The following is a 16,488-nucleotide window of genomic DNA, read 5'->3' as shown; positions in this document are numbered from 1 at the left end:
TGTAAACTTTTTATAAAATATCATTATTTGAAATAAATACATTTAAAACCATCGATTTAATTGTACTTCTAAGTTTCTCATTTTTATTTTATTTTTTAATATGTAAAAGCTGTGTTTTTAGCGAGACACTTTAATACACTAATAGAATGCAATAAACACTAAATTGTTAAATACAAAATTTGCATTTAATGCAATATTTATGTTTATGACATTTTTAATATACGAGGTGTTATAAGGATATTAAAAAACATTACATAATAAATATACTTATAACTATAAGTAAGACACGTATTATGTTAATATGGTGCATTTTGGAAATTAGTAGGCATTCGAAGTTTTAACACTCTGCGAGGGCATAATAATAATTTTTAATAATTTTTAATATTTTACGACAATGTGTTTAATATATTAAAACAAGAATGAGATCAATGTTAAATATTTAAATACCGTTAATAACCAGTTTAACCAAGTTACCCTGCGAACTTTAACTGTTCCAATTTTAATTTATAACGATGAATATATCCATAGAATTATTAATATACTTTTTAATGTTTGTATTTTTTTTATGATTGGCTATTTTTAAATCATAACGCTTATGACTAATTCTTGAACAGTAAATAAATTGATCTATATAATAACTCCCTCATTCATTTAATTGATTATCGATGCAATCGGTAAGTGTGAGGAAAATTATAATGAACAGTGAACGAACGAAAGTAATCACCATGCACTTAACAATAGTCCTTAAATGAACTATTCATATTAATTATTGCATGCTATTTTTCATCATTGAAATAAAACGACCAACGGATTGTAAATGTCTGGAAGATTATTGAAACAGAGTGCTGCTGGTACCCGGATTCTGAGAAGATTTCAACGATTGTAATCCTTAATTTCAAATATTGTATATTTTCAGTTCTGTATAATATTTTACTTCGATAGTAATATTAGAACGCAATACATTTTATATTTTACTTTTTGCTTAAATTTTGATGCATCATTCATATTAATCAAATCATAATTTTAATTTAATATATAAATAAATAGAAAGGTAAAATATTTATTTAAAATTGTATCAGTCTAAATAGTAGTAATAGATCTTACAAGTCTTACAACGATTTCTAAAATTTATCTTTCAATATGAAAATTATCGTTTCGGTAAATTTGATTTTTGTCCAACAAATGCACTAGTAGAGTAATGTATGTAGGTACCTAAAGGTCAAGTAGGTAACTCAATTTATTTTCTTTCTAGATTTAGAAATAAAATTGAATAAAAATAAAACCAATTTATGTAAGTACTTATGGTATTATGTGGTTGATAATTGTACTAAATAGATTGTAATATTATTATTCATAATTATATGTAATAAGTCATATAAATATATGAATGATTCCTACCATATCAGTTACATTTGAATAATCCAATATACTAATTACATTAAAAAAAAAAATTATTTCACCTTTAGTTATATTCGTTGATCTTTATTCCCGAATCCCACTAGCTTATGTACAATTTACGCTTAATTGAGGCATACTAAGAATCTTAGGCTGTGTATCCAGCTTATATGAAACACTACTAACCTAATCTTACATTATATGTATCTACCCACCCACCTTTCTCTTAGTAGAAGATACATCCCGTTTTGACCCAAATATAATCTAACCACCATATACAGGGACATTCAAAATGATTCATCAGATTTCAAATACTTATACAATTTTACTTTTTAGGTTTAAAATAATATTTTTTACATAAAATAAAAGAAAAATATATCAGTTTTAATTAACTGTGCCTACAAATGTTCTATGTGAGCTCCTTGGGTTACACGAATAACATATTTTATAGTTGGTAGTCAAAATCATCTCATAATTTTCCCATATTTTTTGACACATGACGTAAGTTTTGGTGACCTAGGAGTAGTCGGATGAACCATTTTAAATAACTCTATATATGATACAATATACTAAAGTATTTAGTATAAATTATATCAACGATATAGACATGATTTTTTTTTCACAAGTACTAATGTATCGACGAAATTCATCAAATTCATTAAAATTTAAAATAGCTACCAGTGATACGACTTCTGCAGGTACTTGCTGATCAAAAAATTGTTATAGTTATCTATCAAGTGGTTTTGTTGATGATTTAAATATAATTATGTGTTTATATATTATAATAGTTCAACAGATAATGTTATAAAATATTTTTTTAGCAAGATAGAATTAGTTAGCTAAAAAATATAGCAAACAAAATTTTAAATTATCATAATATATATGATATATAATATATTTTATACTAGAAGTACCTATAAATTCAAATGTTTAAACTATTATTCAATAGCTTATTAAACTAGTAATAAACGCTAGAATAATAAAATACGGCCATAATTTTTTTTTAATTATATTTTTTTAAGAAACCACAATATTATTCTTATCAACTGTCTATGACTCTATGTCTATAAGTGGTGCAAGTGTATAATACTATATAATGAATCGAGCACGACGTGTGATGTTTAAAAACTTTATGTATAAATGATAAATTAAATTGATAATTGTGACGATACTGTTATGATAGTAACGAATTAAATTTAGAGTACCTAATAAAGTGCATTTGTAGGATAAGGGGAGAGGTGAATACTAATAATATATCAATGACGGGGAAATGACGAAAATCGGTCAGTCCTCTGTCAATTGTATACTCTGAATGTGTTGTATAATAAATGCTCATAATAAAAATATAGTATTGAAAATTTTTTTATTTATTATATAATAGTTTTAAAGCGTTGGTAACTATGATAATTAGAATTTTGAGGGAACTACGGTTGATTTTTGAGTAACACGTTTTATATGTATAACGACGATTTGATGCTAAAACGATCTTATAGCGACGCCATAAGATGATTGACCGCAGCACACATTATAGTAACTGCGGCCGATAATCGCCCCACGCTAGATCCTTTTACTGAGCATTGTTTATTTATTTACAAACTTGGAGTCCAAAAGAATTTACGTAATTATGGTTAAAGTTGAACAAATTATAACATAATCATTAAAATAAACAACCAATATAATGGATAAAATTAACAATTAATAGTAGTTATAAAAATTGATAGTAAAAATATAACGTACTATTATTTATAAAAAACATTTTAAGAGAATCTTAGTGTACTTAAGTTTTGGGTGTCAGGCGCTTTTATTTTTATTTTTTCTAACCAAACAGTATTTAATTGAGAAAATGAAAAAAACGCATTCAATCCTCGATTTACAAAACTAGTTAATCATCGCCGTGAGATTTTCAGGCATTAATTCATTAGAATCAATCATCATTTTTGATAATCGTTTTATGTAAATATCACGATTTTATCAACAATTATCTACAATGTCGTGCCGCTATAAGACTTCGACGAAATGCTAATAATATTTATTTATTTTTTATTATTATTTATTTTTCTTAAATTACATACATAACAATGAACGTTTTAGTTGTGGAACGATAATGTGTAAAATACTCATTGACAGACACAATATCGTACAAGTACATACATTTAGCAGTATAACGGATGTTGGTTGCACTTACCTGTGAAACATATAGCTCTATTAAATATCTTTGGTTTTGACTGTGATGAAACTCCAGCTGTTTTTTTATTTACGTTCAGTAAAAAAAGAATAAAACGAAAAATCTTTTACGGAATTAGCTACGATTGATATAATAAAAATGAGCAAAACTTAAAAAAAATACCATGTCCAACTAATAAAAATAATAAATAAATACATAACTACCTACCTATCTACCATCTAAAATAGTTTATATACATCAATTAAAAACACTTATACCCATGTTTAAATTGTATGTAATGAATCAAGTTCTATAATTACAGTACTAACAGTTTGACAAAAGTTTTAGTTCATAAACTTTAAGATGAAAAATTGATGAAACTTAAACTTAGTGAGAGACATTAAAAACGTAACATATTATATTATACAGTTAACGGACCATTACAGGTCAAATTAGGACAATGTCCCATCACTTCTACTTCTATTCATAAATCATAATATGTGTCTTTCATCGTAGTAAGATTATCACGTACTTGCATTATGAAGTCGCAGGTAATGATGAACTAAAACTGTTACAACATTAAGTTAAGTACCTACCTATATTATACCTATATTATATGATGCAATAGTTTATCCATATTCCCAGTTTCTATATAATACTAAAGCAAATCGTGTTTATTGTGACATCATCGCTATATTATTATTATTTAAGCTAAATCATTTATAGTTTTATGCTATATTATATTATGTATTGTCTGGTGTCAATAAAATCAAATATCTAATAAGATTATAATATATAGGTTACCAAGTGCATATTGTTATGTATTAAATATAAAATATGTATTGGAAAGTAGGTATTTATAAGAATATAAATAAAAATTCATATTAATTTAAAATTGTGAATAAAACAGTATAATATGATGATTAATGTCATCAAGTTCAGTGGCGTATTTTGGGAGTTGTCCAGATAATATAGGTATATACTTATTTGTTAATTGGTTAAAATATTTCTCTGATTTACATCTACTACCACTCATCAATGACAATAATTTGAAAATATTAATATTTCACTGCATATTTTATCTGGCCTTGTTTCTTCGACGACGATTAAATGAAAAATTATTAAAATTCAATTGATAAATAATATGTTTTAAAATAAATGTACAAGGACACTTAAGATCCAACGTATTAATATATTTAAAAAAAAAAAAACATAATTGTAATATTATATTAATATCTAAATATACACAAATTCCCGCTGGAAAAAAATTAACACAGGCACATGAAGGCACGGAGCCGCAACATAATAATATAAATTGCATGTATACTGTTATAGGATTAGGATAACAATAACAAAATATTATTTAAACATATTAATATACCTATATTAGTACCTATATAGTCATCGTATATATCATCATCGGTCCCAATAATTTGATAATTCTACCAAACACCTGCTCTATATATACGGCCGAGGCAATAGCGATATTCGAGGCGATAAAAACAACCTTAGATGATGAACACCCCAATCACATAATATTCAGTGACTCTTTGGGTGCCTTAATAGCATTTAAAACCAGTTCAAACCCGATGACATAGCGATAAAAATACTGAACAAATTAAACAAAGCCCTGTATAGGTACAAACAAATAAATCACTCTCATGTGGGTCTCCGCACACATCGGTATTGAAGGAAATGAACTAGCTAATAAACATGCTAAGCTCGCAGCCACAAGTTCCGTATGTAAAACTATTTTTGGACCCTCCTACAATGATCTTAAAAGATACATAAATTATATAACTAACACCAGATGGCTCAATACATGGAAACAAGAAAACACCAAACTTAACAGAATTAAAAGTAGTACATTCAGGTGGATAAACTGATCTTTAAACAAAAAAGAAGAATCGGCACTTAACAGATTGAGTATTGAAAACCATACTGTTATAATAATTGTAACCCTTCATAAAAAAAAAATTTTTGTTAAAATCTTAAACCTTGCAAACATAAAATTACTGGAACTAAAGGCCATGTAGCTGCCGAGTTTTTTATTTGATCAATAAAAAAAATTTATAATTATTACTATATATTTTGTTTGTTACATTCGATACCAGTGGTACTATAAGAATAACAGTTTTATAAATAGTTAAAAATATAATAGGATAATAACTAATAGTACATTATTTAAAACTAAATTTATTTTCTTTCCTAATTAGTTTAGGACTTTATATAATATTAAAATAGTTCATAACGAACCACATATTTTTGTTTGTCAAATTCCCTTTAAAATTTATTAAAATTAAAGATAGAATTTTTTTTTCTGGTTTGGGGATTTTCCAGACACCGTGGATATCCCCCCCCTCCCCAACTGATCAAGTTAATAACTTAATTAACTCTAACAGATAAAATAAGTTTGTAATCATGAATAAAAATATATGATCACTCAATACCCATATTATGTGCATCTACAATATTCTCATTGACTTTTTTTATGATTAATAATATCACAACCCAAAATGAATATTTTAACGTAATAGAATTTTATTATTCTTATTGAAAACATTTAAATAACTAAGAAACTACTCATTCGAGTTTTGAATTAGGTTTAAAAAATATATAATAATTAATAAATACTGCTTAATAAATATTTAAAAAGGGGTGTCCTCGTTTGAAAAACAGAAGTATTCATAACCACAAGACACTCCTAAATTAGTACAAAATATTTCAAGAATTTGAATAACTGCAAACTGCATCATTGAAGAAAAAATAGGGTGATCACGTTTGTTGAATCATCTTGTATACCAGCTGTATAACTTGACTTCGCAGAGAAAAAATAGACAAACATATATTTAAAAAAAAAAAAAAAAAAAAACGTTTCTATATCAAAGTATCTTGATTTTTTTAACTACATTTTCTGTAAAATCAGCATCGGCGGAACTTGCTAACTAATACTGCCAAGATGGAAAATTGACCATTGGCGGCTTGTATAGGATATAGAACTTGGTGAACTGAATATATTTATGAGTAAAATTCGAACTACTTTCGTGTGAATGGTTTCAATTGTTTATAACTATACCATGCCAAAACTAGTATAACAATTATTAATGTCCTAAAATCTAGAATATCTAAATAGCTTAAATCAAGGCGACGAAAAATTCAATGCAAGACATTTTTTCAGTCGAAATTCGCCGTAACAAATAATATTATTAGATAGGTATGGAATAAAATATTAGAAGAAATACAAAATCAATAAATTCTGGTTAGTTTCTATCAGGAACACATGCGTTTTGATGAATTAGCTCGACAACTACAGTATATCAAATTATAGAATCCTTTCAATATAGAGTGTATATTATAATTATACAGAGGTCTATAATACTGTTGAAACATCAATCTGTTTAAACTATATTATAATTCGATTAAGTGTAGTGTGGTTATAATATTATACATTATGAGGTAAAACATATTTTGTGACTCAACACATAAACATAATATTGACAATTAATTTACATAATAATTTTATATTATAAAGGGTTTTATTGTCATATAATTATTAATATTTCCTTCTTTTTTTATTGTCTTAGTGTGGTTTTCAGCCTCATAAATATTAAAATGATATATAAAAGAAGCACTTAGTTAGGAATTTTTGCATAAAGGGGTAGAAATATTTTTTACCATTTTCTACAGGGAGTACACCCCGTCACACATTCCCTTAACATAACAATATTATCCGATATCAAATGGTGTTTACAAAATTTAATCTTAGAATTTAATATGTATTACGACTTTTAACTACCTATATATTATAAATAGACATCGTGATGATTATAAAACTTCATAAATTAAAAAAAAAAATACAAAGAGACCATTTTGAGGCTACAGATTTTTTCTCAAGGCTTCCTAAAACGGCTAAAACCCTACCTTTGGTGACGTGTTTGCTGATATGAAAACAGATACAATAAATATTGTTTCTAACATAACTTTTTTTTATTAAAAATCAAAAAATGTATGGAATTAAGGACTTTTTTATAGTATATGTATTATATTTTTGGAAAACATTGAAATACTGAAAACATTTTACGTAAAAATGTTATCTTAAAACCTAAACATGATAAGTTATATATTTGGTTATACAATAAACAATCATGACGAATACTAATCGCCTGCAGTAAGTTATTATTGTATTAAAAACAACCCTTATATTATGTTCGTAGAAATTTCTGTAGTAGACTTTTGGGTAATGTAAATTAATTATTTATCGGTGGATAAACTCAAGCAGAATGAAATTAGTTTTAATGTTTGTGTCACAAATCAGAAATAACTATTACTCCGTACTCGAAGTTAGAAAGAACGAAGAGCAAATTAATGATAGCAATAGTGAAAAAATATTACGACAGATTTCCATTAAGGATCAATGTTGTAATTTATTTAACGTACTCTATAGGACTGAAATAGTTTTATGATTGAGTTTTTCGATCAGTTCGGGTGTCGAATTGTGGATGTATATTATAGTTTTCAATTTTCGTTTATAGGAAATGAATTCTGGTGGATTATTTCATCAAACTATTATTCGTCTATAAATTAAAATTTATGACATTGAAAAATGGAATACAAGAATGTAGGTTTATACGGACAAAGACGACGATGATGCTGTATAACAATAACGAATTATACAAAACCGTGTAATTTATATAAATTTAATAAACGAAATTCCAGGCAATCGCTTAGAAAACAATTATTATTGGCATCTTTTTATATTGTTCTACTGCAATATCTTCTCTAACCACTGTAGGTATCGACAGAATAACCTAGTTATTGGTTACGTGTGTCGAATACACCGCAGGACAGAGAACCCCAGCATATGCATATATTGGTGGCCAATGATAAAATTTGAAAAAAAAATGAAAAAGTAAAAAAAATAAAGAAAATAAAATCATTTTTATATAATCATTATTTATAACGATTTAAAAATTGATCGATTTCTTTTTCATATTTTCATATATAAATGTTTCTTTACGTCCTTTACATAATATGACCAAAATTAAAAATAGTTCGGTGCAAATGATTCACGCTAATAAACGCAAATGCGCATCATAAATATCAATGAAAATCATTAGAAAATATTTAAAAATATAAAAATGGAAAATATTTGTCAATCGTTTCCGAAATTTATATTTGAATTGAACGAAAAAATGTACGTCAAAGTAATAACTGTTTTATAAATGTTATAACTATTATTAGGTATGCATAAATGGTTTTTTTTTTTTTTTTTGTTATAAGAAATAAACAATTTATACAAGTATGTACAATAAGCTTATGTACTAAGAGAAGACAGGACGTGAGAAATCGAATAAGAAGCCATCCACTGGCAACACTTAGCATGAATTATTTATATATATTTTTTTTTGTTTTTTAATTATTGGTGGTTGGAATTGTGTATGTGTATATTATGTGTTGTATATTTTACCTTAGTAATTGTAGGTGGTCACGACACCATTTTCTTTTTACCCTGCGGCTTGGATTTCCTGGGATAGTTAGAGAGAAGATGTTTTTAATAAGAGAATTTTGGTTGGATAGAAGTCGCATGCGGAAGGGTTAGTAAAAGAATTAAGCTTCTTCATTAATGATTTTCATGTGAAAATCGTTATGTAATGTTAGATTTGAGACGTATTATAGTGGTGCATTGGAGAGTCGTCGAAGAGCTAGGTTTTGGAACACTTGAATTTTATTGGTGTTGGATTTTTTTCTTGAACCCCAAAGCTGTATGTAATAAGTCTAAATAGGTTTCAGGAGAGTTTTGTAAATTAGAAGTTTAACTTTTAAATTGGTGTTATTATTTCTCGATATTAGAGGGCTAAGCATGCGCATATGGGCGTTGAGAGTCAGTCTTTTGGTTCGTATATGATTGGTTTTAAATTCAAATTTAAAAAAAGTAACCAAAAGTTAAAATTCAACAATAATAGCCAACCAGTCTTTAATATTGTTCATTAATAGACGATAATAGGTATTTCTTGAAATAACAAATACACTATTAACACTATGTAGACTTTTTTAGGTCAAACCTATCAAATAAAATTTTTTTATTATATAGCAATTAATTATTACATTTTAAAAATGCGATTAACCAGATATTCAAAATTTAAATTAAAATTAATTGAAAAATACAAATAAGCAAAACCATAAATCAGCCAAAATTGAAAAATAAATAAAATTTTCATATCAATCAATTTATTATTTTTAAATTTAAACTATTCATAGTATGAACATTAAAAAAAAGTAATCAATTATTTTTGATGAATGAAATCAAAATCAAAAATGTTTATTTCAATTTATTATACCCTGAGTCACACTGTTCTGTGACGTTGGTATTAACTTTAATATTATGTAACAATCATACCCATCAACATAGTGATGTTATAACAATATATTGTGACATTATTAATTCAACTTACCGTATTGCAATATAGATAAATAAATTACTTATAACAAATTTAAATCAAAAATATTTTTAGAAGTATGAGCTGGCAAGATTTTAACATTACATCTATTACCTACTTTTACTTAATATTCAATGGGGTGCATACAAAACTGAAAATTGTACAGTAGAGCGACTTACCAGCTTTTTTATTTTATTCTGATCCAAAATATTAAAATAAATAAATAATTATATTATATAGTAAAAACTTCAAGTATAAAATATTCGAGTGGCTTTTTAAATTTATATTTATTCTATATAGAATGACTAGTGTTTTTTTCTTCTACGATATCTTTTCTTTGAGTAGAGCCAAATAGGTAATGAAATCTAAATTAAACTTCTATTTTCAGAGTAATATTCTCACTGATCCAGATATCCTACTTAACTATAATATATATGATGTTATAGTAAAAAAATGATGAATAAGTAACTTCGTATTTTGAATAACTTTGTATTGAAAAGGTTTATTTACTTATTCCAGGAAAAATAAGGTAAAATCTTTTTCCGTGACTGATTTTGTATCAAATAGAAATTTTTAAGTGTCATTTTGAAAATTTAATATTGATATTATATTAACTTATAACTTAAAAATATCTGAGTCATAAAATATACCTTATTTATTTCACAAAATTCAATATTCATATAAATGGAATTTAATATCCTTAATTAAATAGATATTATATGACATGAATAATATTTCTAATGTTGAAAACTATGAATTACGAGCATAACCTTAATATTTATATTACCTTATAGTTAAAACTTCAAATACTTATAAAAAAATTGTGACCATTTATTTTTAATATTTTTTAACTAGGTTATGCCCATTAGCCGTAGATGGGGACTTTTTGCCGTTTTATCTATAAACTAAAAACAAATATTACGAACCATCAGATTAATGAAAATAAAATCTATGAAATAGGCATCATTATTTTTTTCAAAAATTAAAATAATAAAATACATGTAACCCTATGCGAGTCTAATAAATAACACATTTATAATATATTTATTATTTTAGGAGATATCGCAAGGGGTAAATACTTGTGGGACACTCTGTATATTAGGAGACTAATTTTAAACTTTTAAGGTTTTTTACCCAACGAATAATTTTTTTTTATAAAATTGAAAAGTCTATAAATAACTTAAACATTGTTTAAAAATTTTGAAAATTGTATGAAGTATAAGAATTGATAAAATAAACAAATTTGTAGATTTAAAGTTTCTACAGTTATTCTATTTTGATTACCAAAAAAAAAAAATAATAATATCGGTACAAGAGAAATCGAGTGAATATTCAATGTTGTAAAAATTTTAAATTTTAATTCAAATTCTCATAAATTTAATTTGTTTTTCTGGTAATCATGTTTTATTTGATAAAACTATGCATACTTATGAAGACTCTTAAATTGAATTTTCAAATCTAAGATTTAAAAAGATAATTTTTCCCGAATTTCTAACTCAAAATAGTATGCACATTTTCATTATGTATATCGTCAAAATTGGAGCAATAAATGCTTTTAAAATAAAAAATTGTGACTTTATTTCTAATATATTTTAGCTGCCATTGTAACATTATATTGGGAGACTTGTGTTAAATTTTTAAACTTTTTTGCCTAACGAATGAAAATGTATTGACATTTATAGAAAAAGAGCCCAAAAAATTTAAAATAGATTATAAATAACTTACAAATATGAATAAATAAAAAAACACACATCATGGTAAAATCAATACATTCTTAGATTATTCATATGTCATATTTTAATATTATATGAATTAACATGGAATAATTTGATTTTGTATAGGTACTATAATAATATTATATCATGATTTTACTTTGATTCATCCAATGTTAACTTTTTTGATTCATACGAACTTATACTAACTTTATTTATTGATTAAGATCCAGTTATAAAAACACATTTAATATTTATTGTTATATGTGTTTTTATAACTAAAATTTAAATGTTTGTATTTAAAGATTAATTAATAATATGATACTTACCAAGTACGATTTGTGCAGAATCATACAATATATCCAATAACTTAATATCAGAGCTTGAGTAGTCATTTGGTAACTCGTCCCTATAAAATAATAACAATTAATTATTAATTATTAATTAATACTGCCATCAATTTAGATAATAAATATGTATTTCTCTCATTCGTATAATATTCGTTGTAGTGATTTTGATTTTTAGGTACATATTAATACAATTTTTATATTTAAATGTATTGTTTATTGTTTCATAATAACAGAATTAAAATATACATGATGTTGAAATTTATTTTGAAAATATAGTACAAAGTATTGTAGTAAAAATCATTATGCAGTAAGTACCTACTCAATGTTTGATAAGAATAAAAAAATAAAAACAGTCAAATATTTTTTTCTCGCGTCCAAACCTGTCAATCTACGTATTTTTTTACCGCTATTGTGTGACAGTTGTTTTGCAATAAATTTGGTGTAGGTAAATATACATTTGTTTTTGTTCTTTTTTTGACTCCATATCAAGATACACATAAAAAGGATGTTATTGAAATTGCTAGGTGGCACTGTAGTAGTGTATTACTACACACAATATTATTCGAAAGAAATGGTGGGTAAACAAGGAAAGAGAGAACAACACGCTCATCAATCAGTGTCAAAAGCTCGTTGGTTCTTTTATCTCCTGTCTTTCTCTGTATCTTTCTAGTCGTCTACTCTTGTTTTATCCATTCTCTAAAATTTCCCACACATATTAAGTTTCTCCAAGACGTCCACACAGTTAAAAGTGTAGCGGCGTCATAAATGCAATTAATATGAATGATGTTTATTCTGTTTGTTTTTGCTTTTTTTGTTAAGTGTAATTTATTTGAGTTTTACGAGTTTTTTCTTTGCCCTTTCACTGAATACTTTTTTCCCCGTTTTAATTTAACGATAATTAATCATGTCTAAAGTGTGCACTGAAATGTTTTCGTGTACACAAAACATGTCACCAGGCTTGATAAAACGTTAAGGTAAATTTGATCGTGGAAATTGTCTGTAAACACATTCCAATCTAAGAGTACACCGTAACTATTCCATAAATCTGTCACTAATAATAATAATTGTAAATCAAAGGTAATTTCTAAATTTAAATGTTTAGTACTACTTACTCCCAGTATATTATATGACCGAATGTATCATAATGATCTGACGAAAAATTATAGATCATTATATTTTATATTTATAGTAATATTGCAAGATAAAAATATATAAAAACCAACTAGGTAAGTGGTAACTTCTATATATAAATTGTATTCAAACAATATTTATGAAAAATTAATTGAAATATAATTAGGTACTTTATTTGATTTTTGAAATACAATCTAATAATAAAACACATTCTCATCATCATCGCAATCATCTATCTAGCGATTTATATGACATACTGGGACCTGTTCTGCAATCACCTGACATATTCGTGTTCCTCCAGGAGACAGGATTGGACAAACTTATTTAATCATTAGAAAAACACAACCTTATTATAATTATACTCATATAATTTAGACATTAATTGTTATTAAACTTTTTCTATTATTATTATGTAACACCTTTCAAAAAAAAATTTAAAAATGTATCTTATCCCAATGGCACTTGGCCGAGGGTTATTTCTTTAATAAAAAAAAAAATCTAATATGTGATTGTGTCGGACCCAGAAGCTTAAAAATAATAAATGAATAAAGAATTGAGTTAAAGTATAGAAAGAAAAGTTGTTTTCCAATCACATACATAAAATCGCTGAGGCATAATAATTAGGTATACGTGATGGTATACCAAAGGTTTGAGGAAAAAACTAAAAGTAATAATAATGAAAACCTTGCTATTTCTCGTTAATTTTTTTTTTTTTGATATGTTTAATTGAATACTTAGTAATATTATGGATCAGGAACAAAGTATACTTATATCCACTTTAAAACTAATAAATATTGAACGGTGCATTGAGTATGCAATTTTACCAACTCCATAAAACAATATAAATTCTTTATAGTACGTTATAGCATTTTAGATTCCAATCGTTGAAGCGACGGTTACCTATTTGTTTTTAAAATGAGTGTATTTTTTTTTTTACATTCTTTTTACGGTTAATAGTTATTGCCTTTCTGTATTTATAACAGCTCAACAACATTCATCTGTCCCTCGTCATATTATTCTACTTCAGACAACTTTTTTTAAATAGTTTATAAGAAATTATAATACAATAAAAGAAAATAAAATTAATTTTTATATATTGAAATTTCATTTTCCATAGTAATTTCACAACAGAAATGTTTTTGGTGTTTGTGAGAGGTGAGTTCTGTTGGTCATTCAAAAATAAGGTACTATTTTCTGTAAAACTAAATCATATTTTTATGAATTATCTTGTTACCTATATCAAATATCATGTAATATTGTATTGTACTGCCTTCAAAATGGTAATAATTGGTAAATATTATTTTGTGCACAAAATTATATTAAGTAATATTATATCAATACAAATAAAATATAATGATATTATCAGTCTTATACATAATTTTTAAAACGTAATTCAAACGTAAAATAATATAATTAACACATAAGTTCTCGCAAGGTTAACTTATAAGCCATTATATTTCATACATATTTAATATATTATGATCTAAATATACAGAATAAGCGCTATTAAATAAAATGTTATTAATTATTTCGATGGTATTAAAATCGTATTTGAAAATAATAATTAAATACATTTCATAGAAAAACATGAAATATGAATTTGGTGTTTTTATTTTGAATTTAAAACTCATAGGAAGTAAACCTAAAATGAAATTCCATAGGTATCAATCTACTATATTATCATAATTTTATTTTAAAATATCGTCTCGATTATTATTTGTACAGAAAACTGTAATTTTTTTTTTTTATCGCACTAAGCTCATCAGATTTATATCTTGAATTGACACTAATTTCATACATTGCTAACTAGTTTAATAACCATCGATGTGTAAGACTTAACAAAATTACAACTATAAAAAAATTAACAATAATATAACAATAAAATAATAATAATAATAATAATAATGAATAATGATACATTTATGCATTTCGGCGTATTATATGATACCATGACTATAAATTGTTTCAAAAATAATATTGTATTATTTATTTTAGTACGCACCTGCGTTTCAAAAAAAAAAATAAATAGAAAACATAAATAATAACAGTGTCTGACCGAAAAAATAAACTAAAATTAGTTGTATATAAAAATAAAAAATAAATGCAGTATTGGACATTGGTACTACCAATACTCAATAATTTATTATTTATTTTTGAAACATTCGATTTGGATATTTCAATAAAACCTAGTTGTAACTTTATCTGCCGATTACTAAAATTTCATATGTGATGTTTTCTCCTTATTTTGGACGTTTTTGGAAGATCTTAACCTACCGAAATGTATTAACTAACAATAGTTCAACAACAAATCACTGTACACAAACTAACCCATTTTAAATGATACATGAACATATAATGCAAATGTCCGTGTTTGGGTTCATTGGTATCGTACCGGAAACAATGTGACCACTGAGTACGTTAAAATAGCTTTAACACGCATTAAAAGTGTATAATTTTACTTTTAAAAATGTCAAACAAATAATAATTCTATGACTTACACACGTAATAATATTATGTAAATTATATTATATTTATTATCAAAATAAATAAATTAAGGAATTTTGTGAATATTGCAGATAATAATAGATTAGGAGCTTAGAGTTCACATTTTTTTTCTTTTTACATTAGTTATAGCAATAGTTATAACACCTAACCTAACCTTTTTTGTATCCAAAATTACGGTTCTGCTCGTCTCGTATCATGTTTTGTTTTTATTTTTAGTTAGAAAATCTTTATGGGTGGTTGAACAGGGTTTAGTTTAGGTAAAGATTTATTGTTATTTTCTCCAAACGTTAATATGCGTAAGGTAGATACTAATTAGAAAAAGGTAGTGAAGAGTTTTTTTTATAATGTGAGGGACGAAAAAATGACTGTCGTTTTAATCTTAAAATTATTAAAGTTCTATAGTAGTCAACAATAAAAAAAGTATGCCGACAAAAACCAGTTTTTAAAAATTTAACTTAAAGTTACATTATCATAGTAAAAAAAAAAATAATAATCATAATAAAATAAATAAATAGGTCATTTATATAATGCTTTTATAAATTATTCTAGTTTGTATACTTAAATATTCAATTAGTTTTCTTAAAATTACACACAAATATAGTTTCAAACATTTTAAATTCACAAACACATTATATTTATTTTAAATAAAAACACAAAATGTATTTAATTATTATAAGACGTAAATATTAAGAAATATAAGATATTACTGACATAATATTGCAAGTACGTGATACATTAATACATTATTCCCAATATAATATATTAAGCAATATAAATTAATGGCTTTAAATAAA

At 25.2% G+C, this 16,488-nt stretch overlaps 1 protein-coding gene across 1 annotated transcript in view; it reads right to left on the bottom strand.

Moving 5' to 3' along the window:
• Positions 1-16,488, bottom strand: part of Gycalpha99B (guanylate cyclase 1 soluble subunit alpha 2) — a 305,824-nt gene that overhangs the window by 200,489 nt on the left and 88,847 nt on the right. The window contains exon 4 of the mRNA XM_089226659.1: positions 12,038-12,117. Coding sequence (XP_089082785.1) covers positions 12,038-12,117 — 80 coding nt within the window. The remainder of the gene's footprint in view (positions 1-12,037; positions 12,118-16,488) is intronic.

Source organism: Diuraphis noxia, unplaced genomic scaffold, assembly GCF_037042655.1.
Source record: "Diuraphis noxia isolate RWA-SAM2 unplaced genomic scaffold, SU_Dnox_SAM2 contig0004, whole genome shotgun sequence".
Classification (NCBI taxonomy): domain Eukaryota; kingdom Metazoa; phylum Arthropoda; class Insecta; order Hemiptera; family Aphididae; genus Diuraphis; species Diuraphis noxia.
This window is presented reverse-complemented; position numbering and strand designations above follow the sequence as displayed.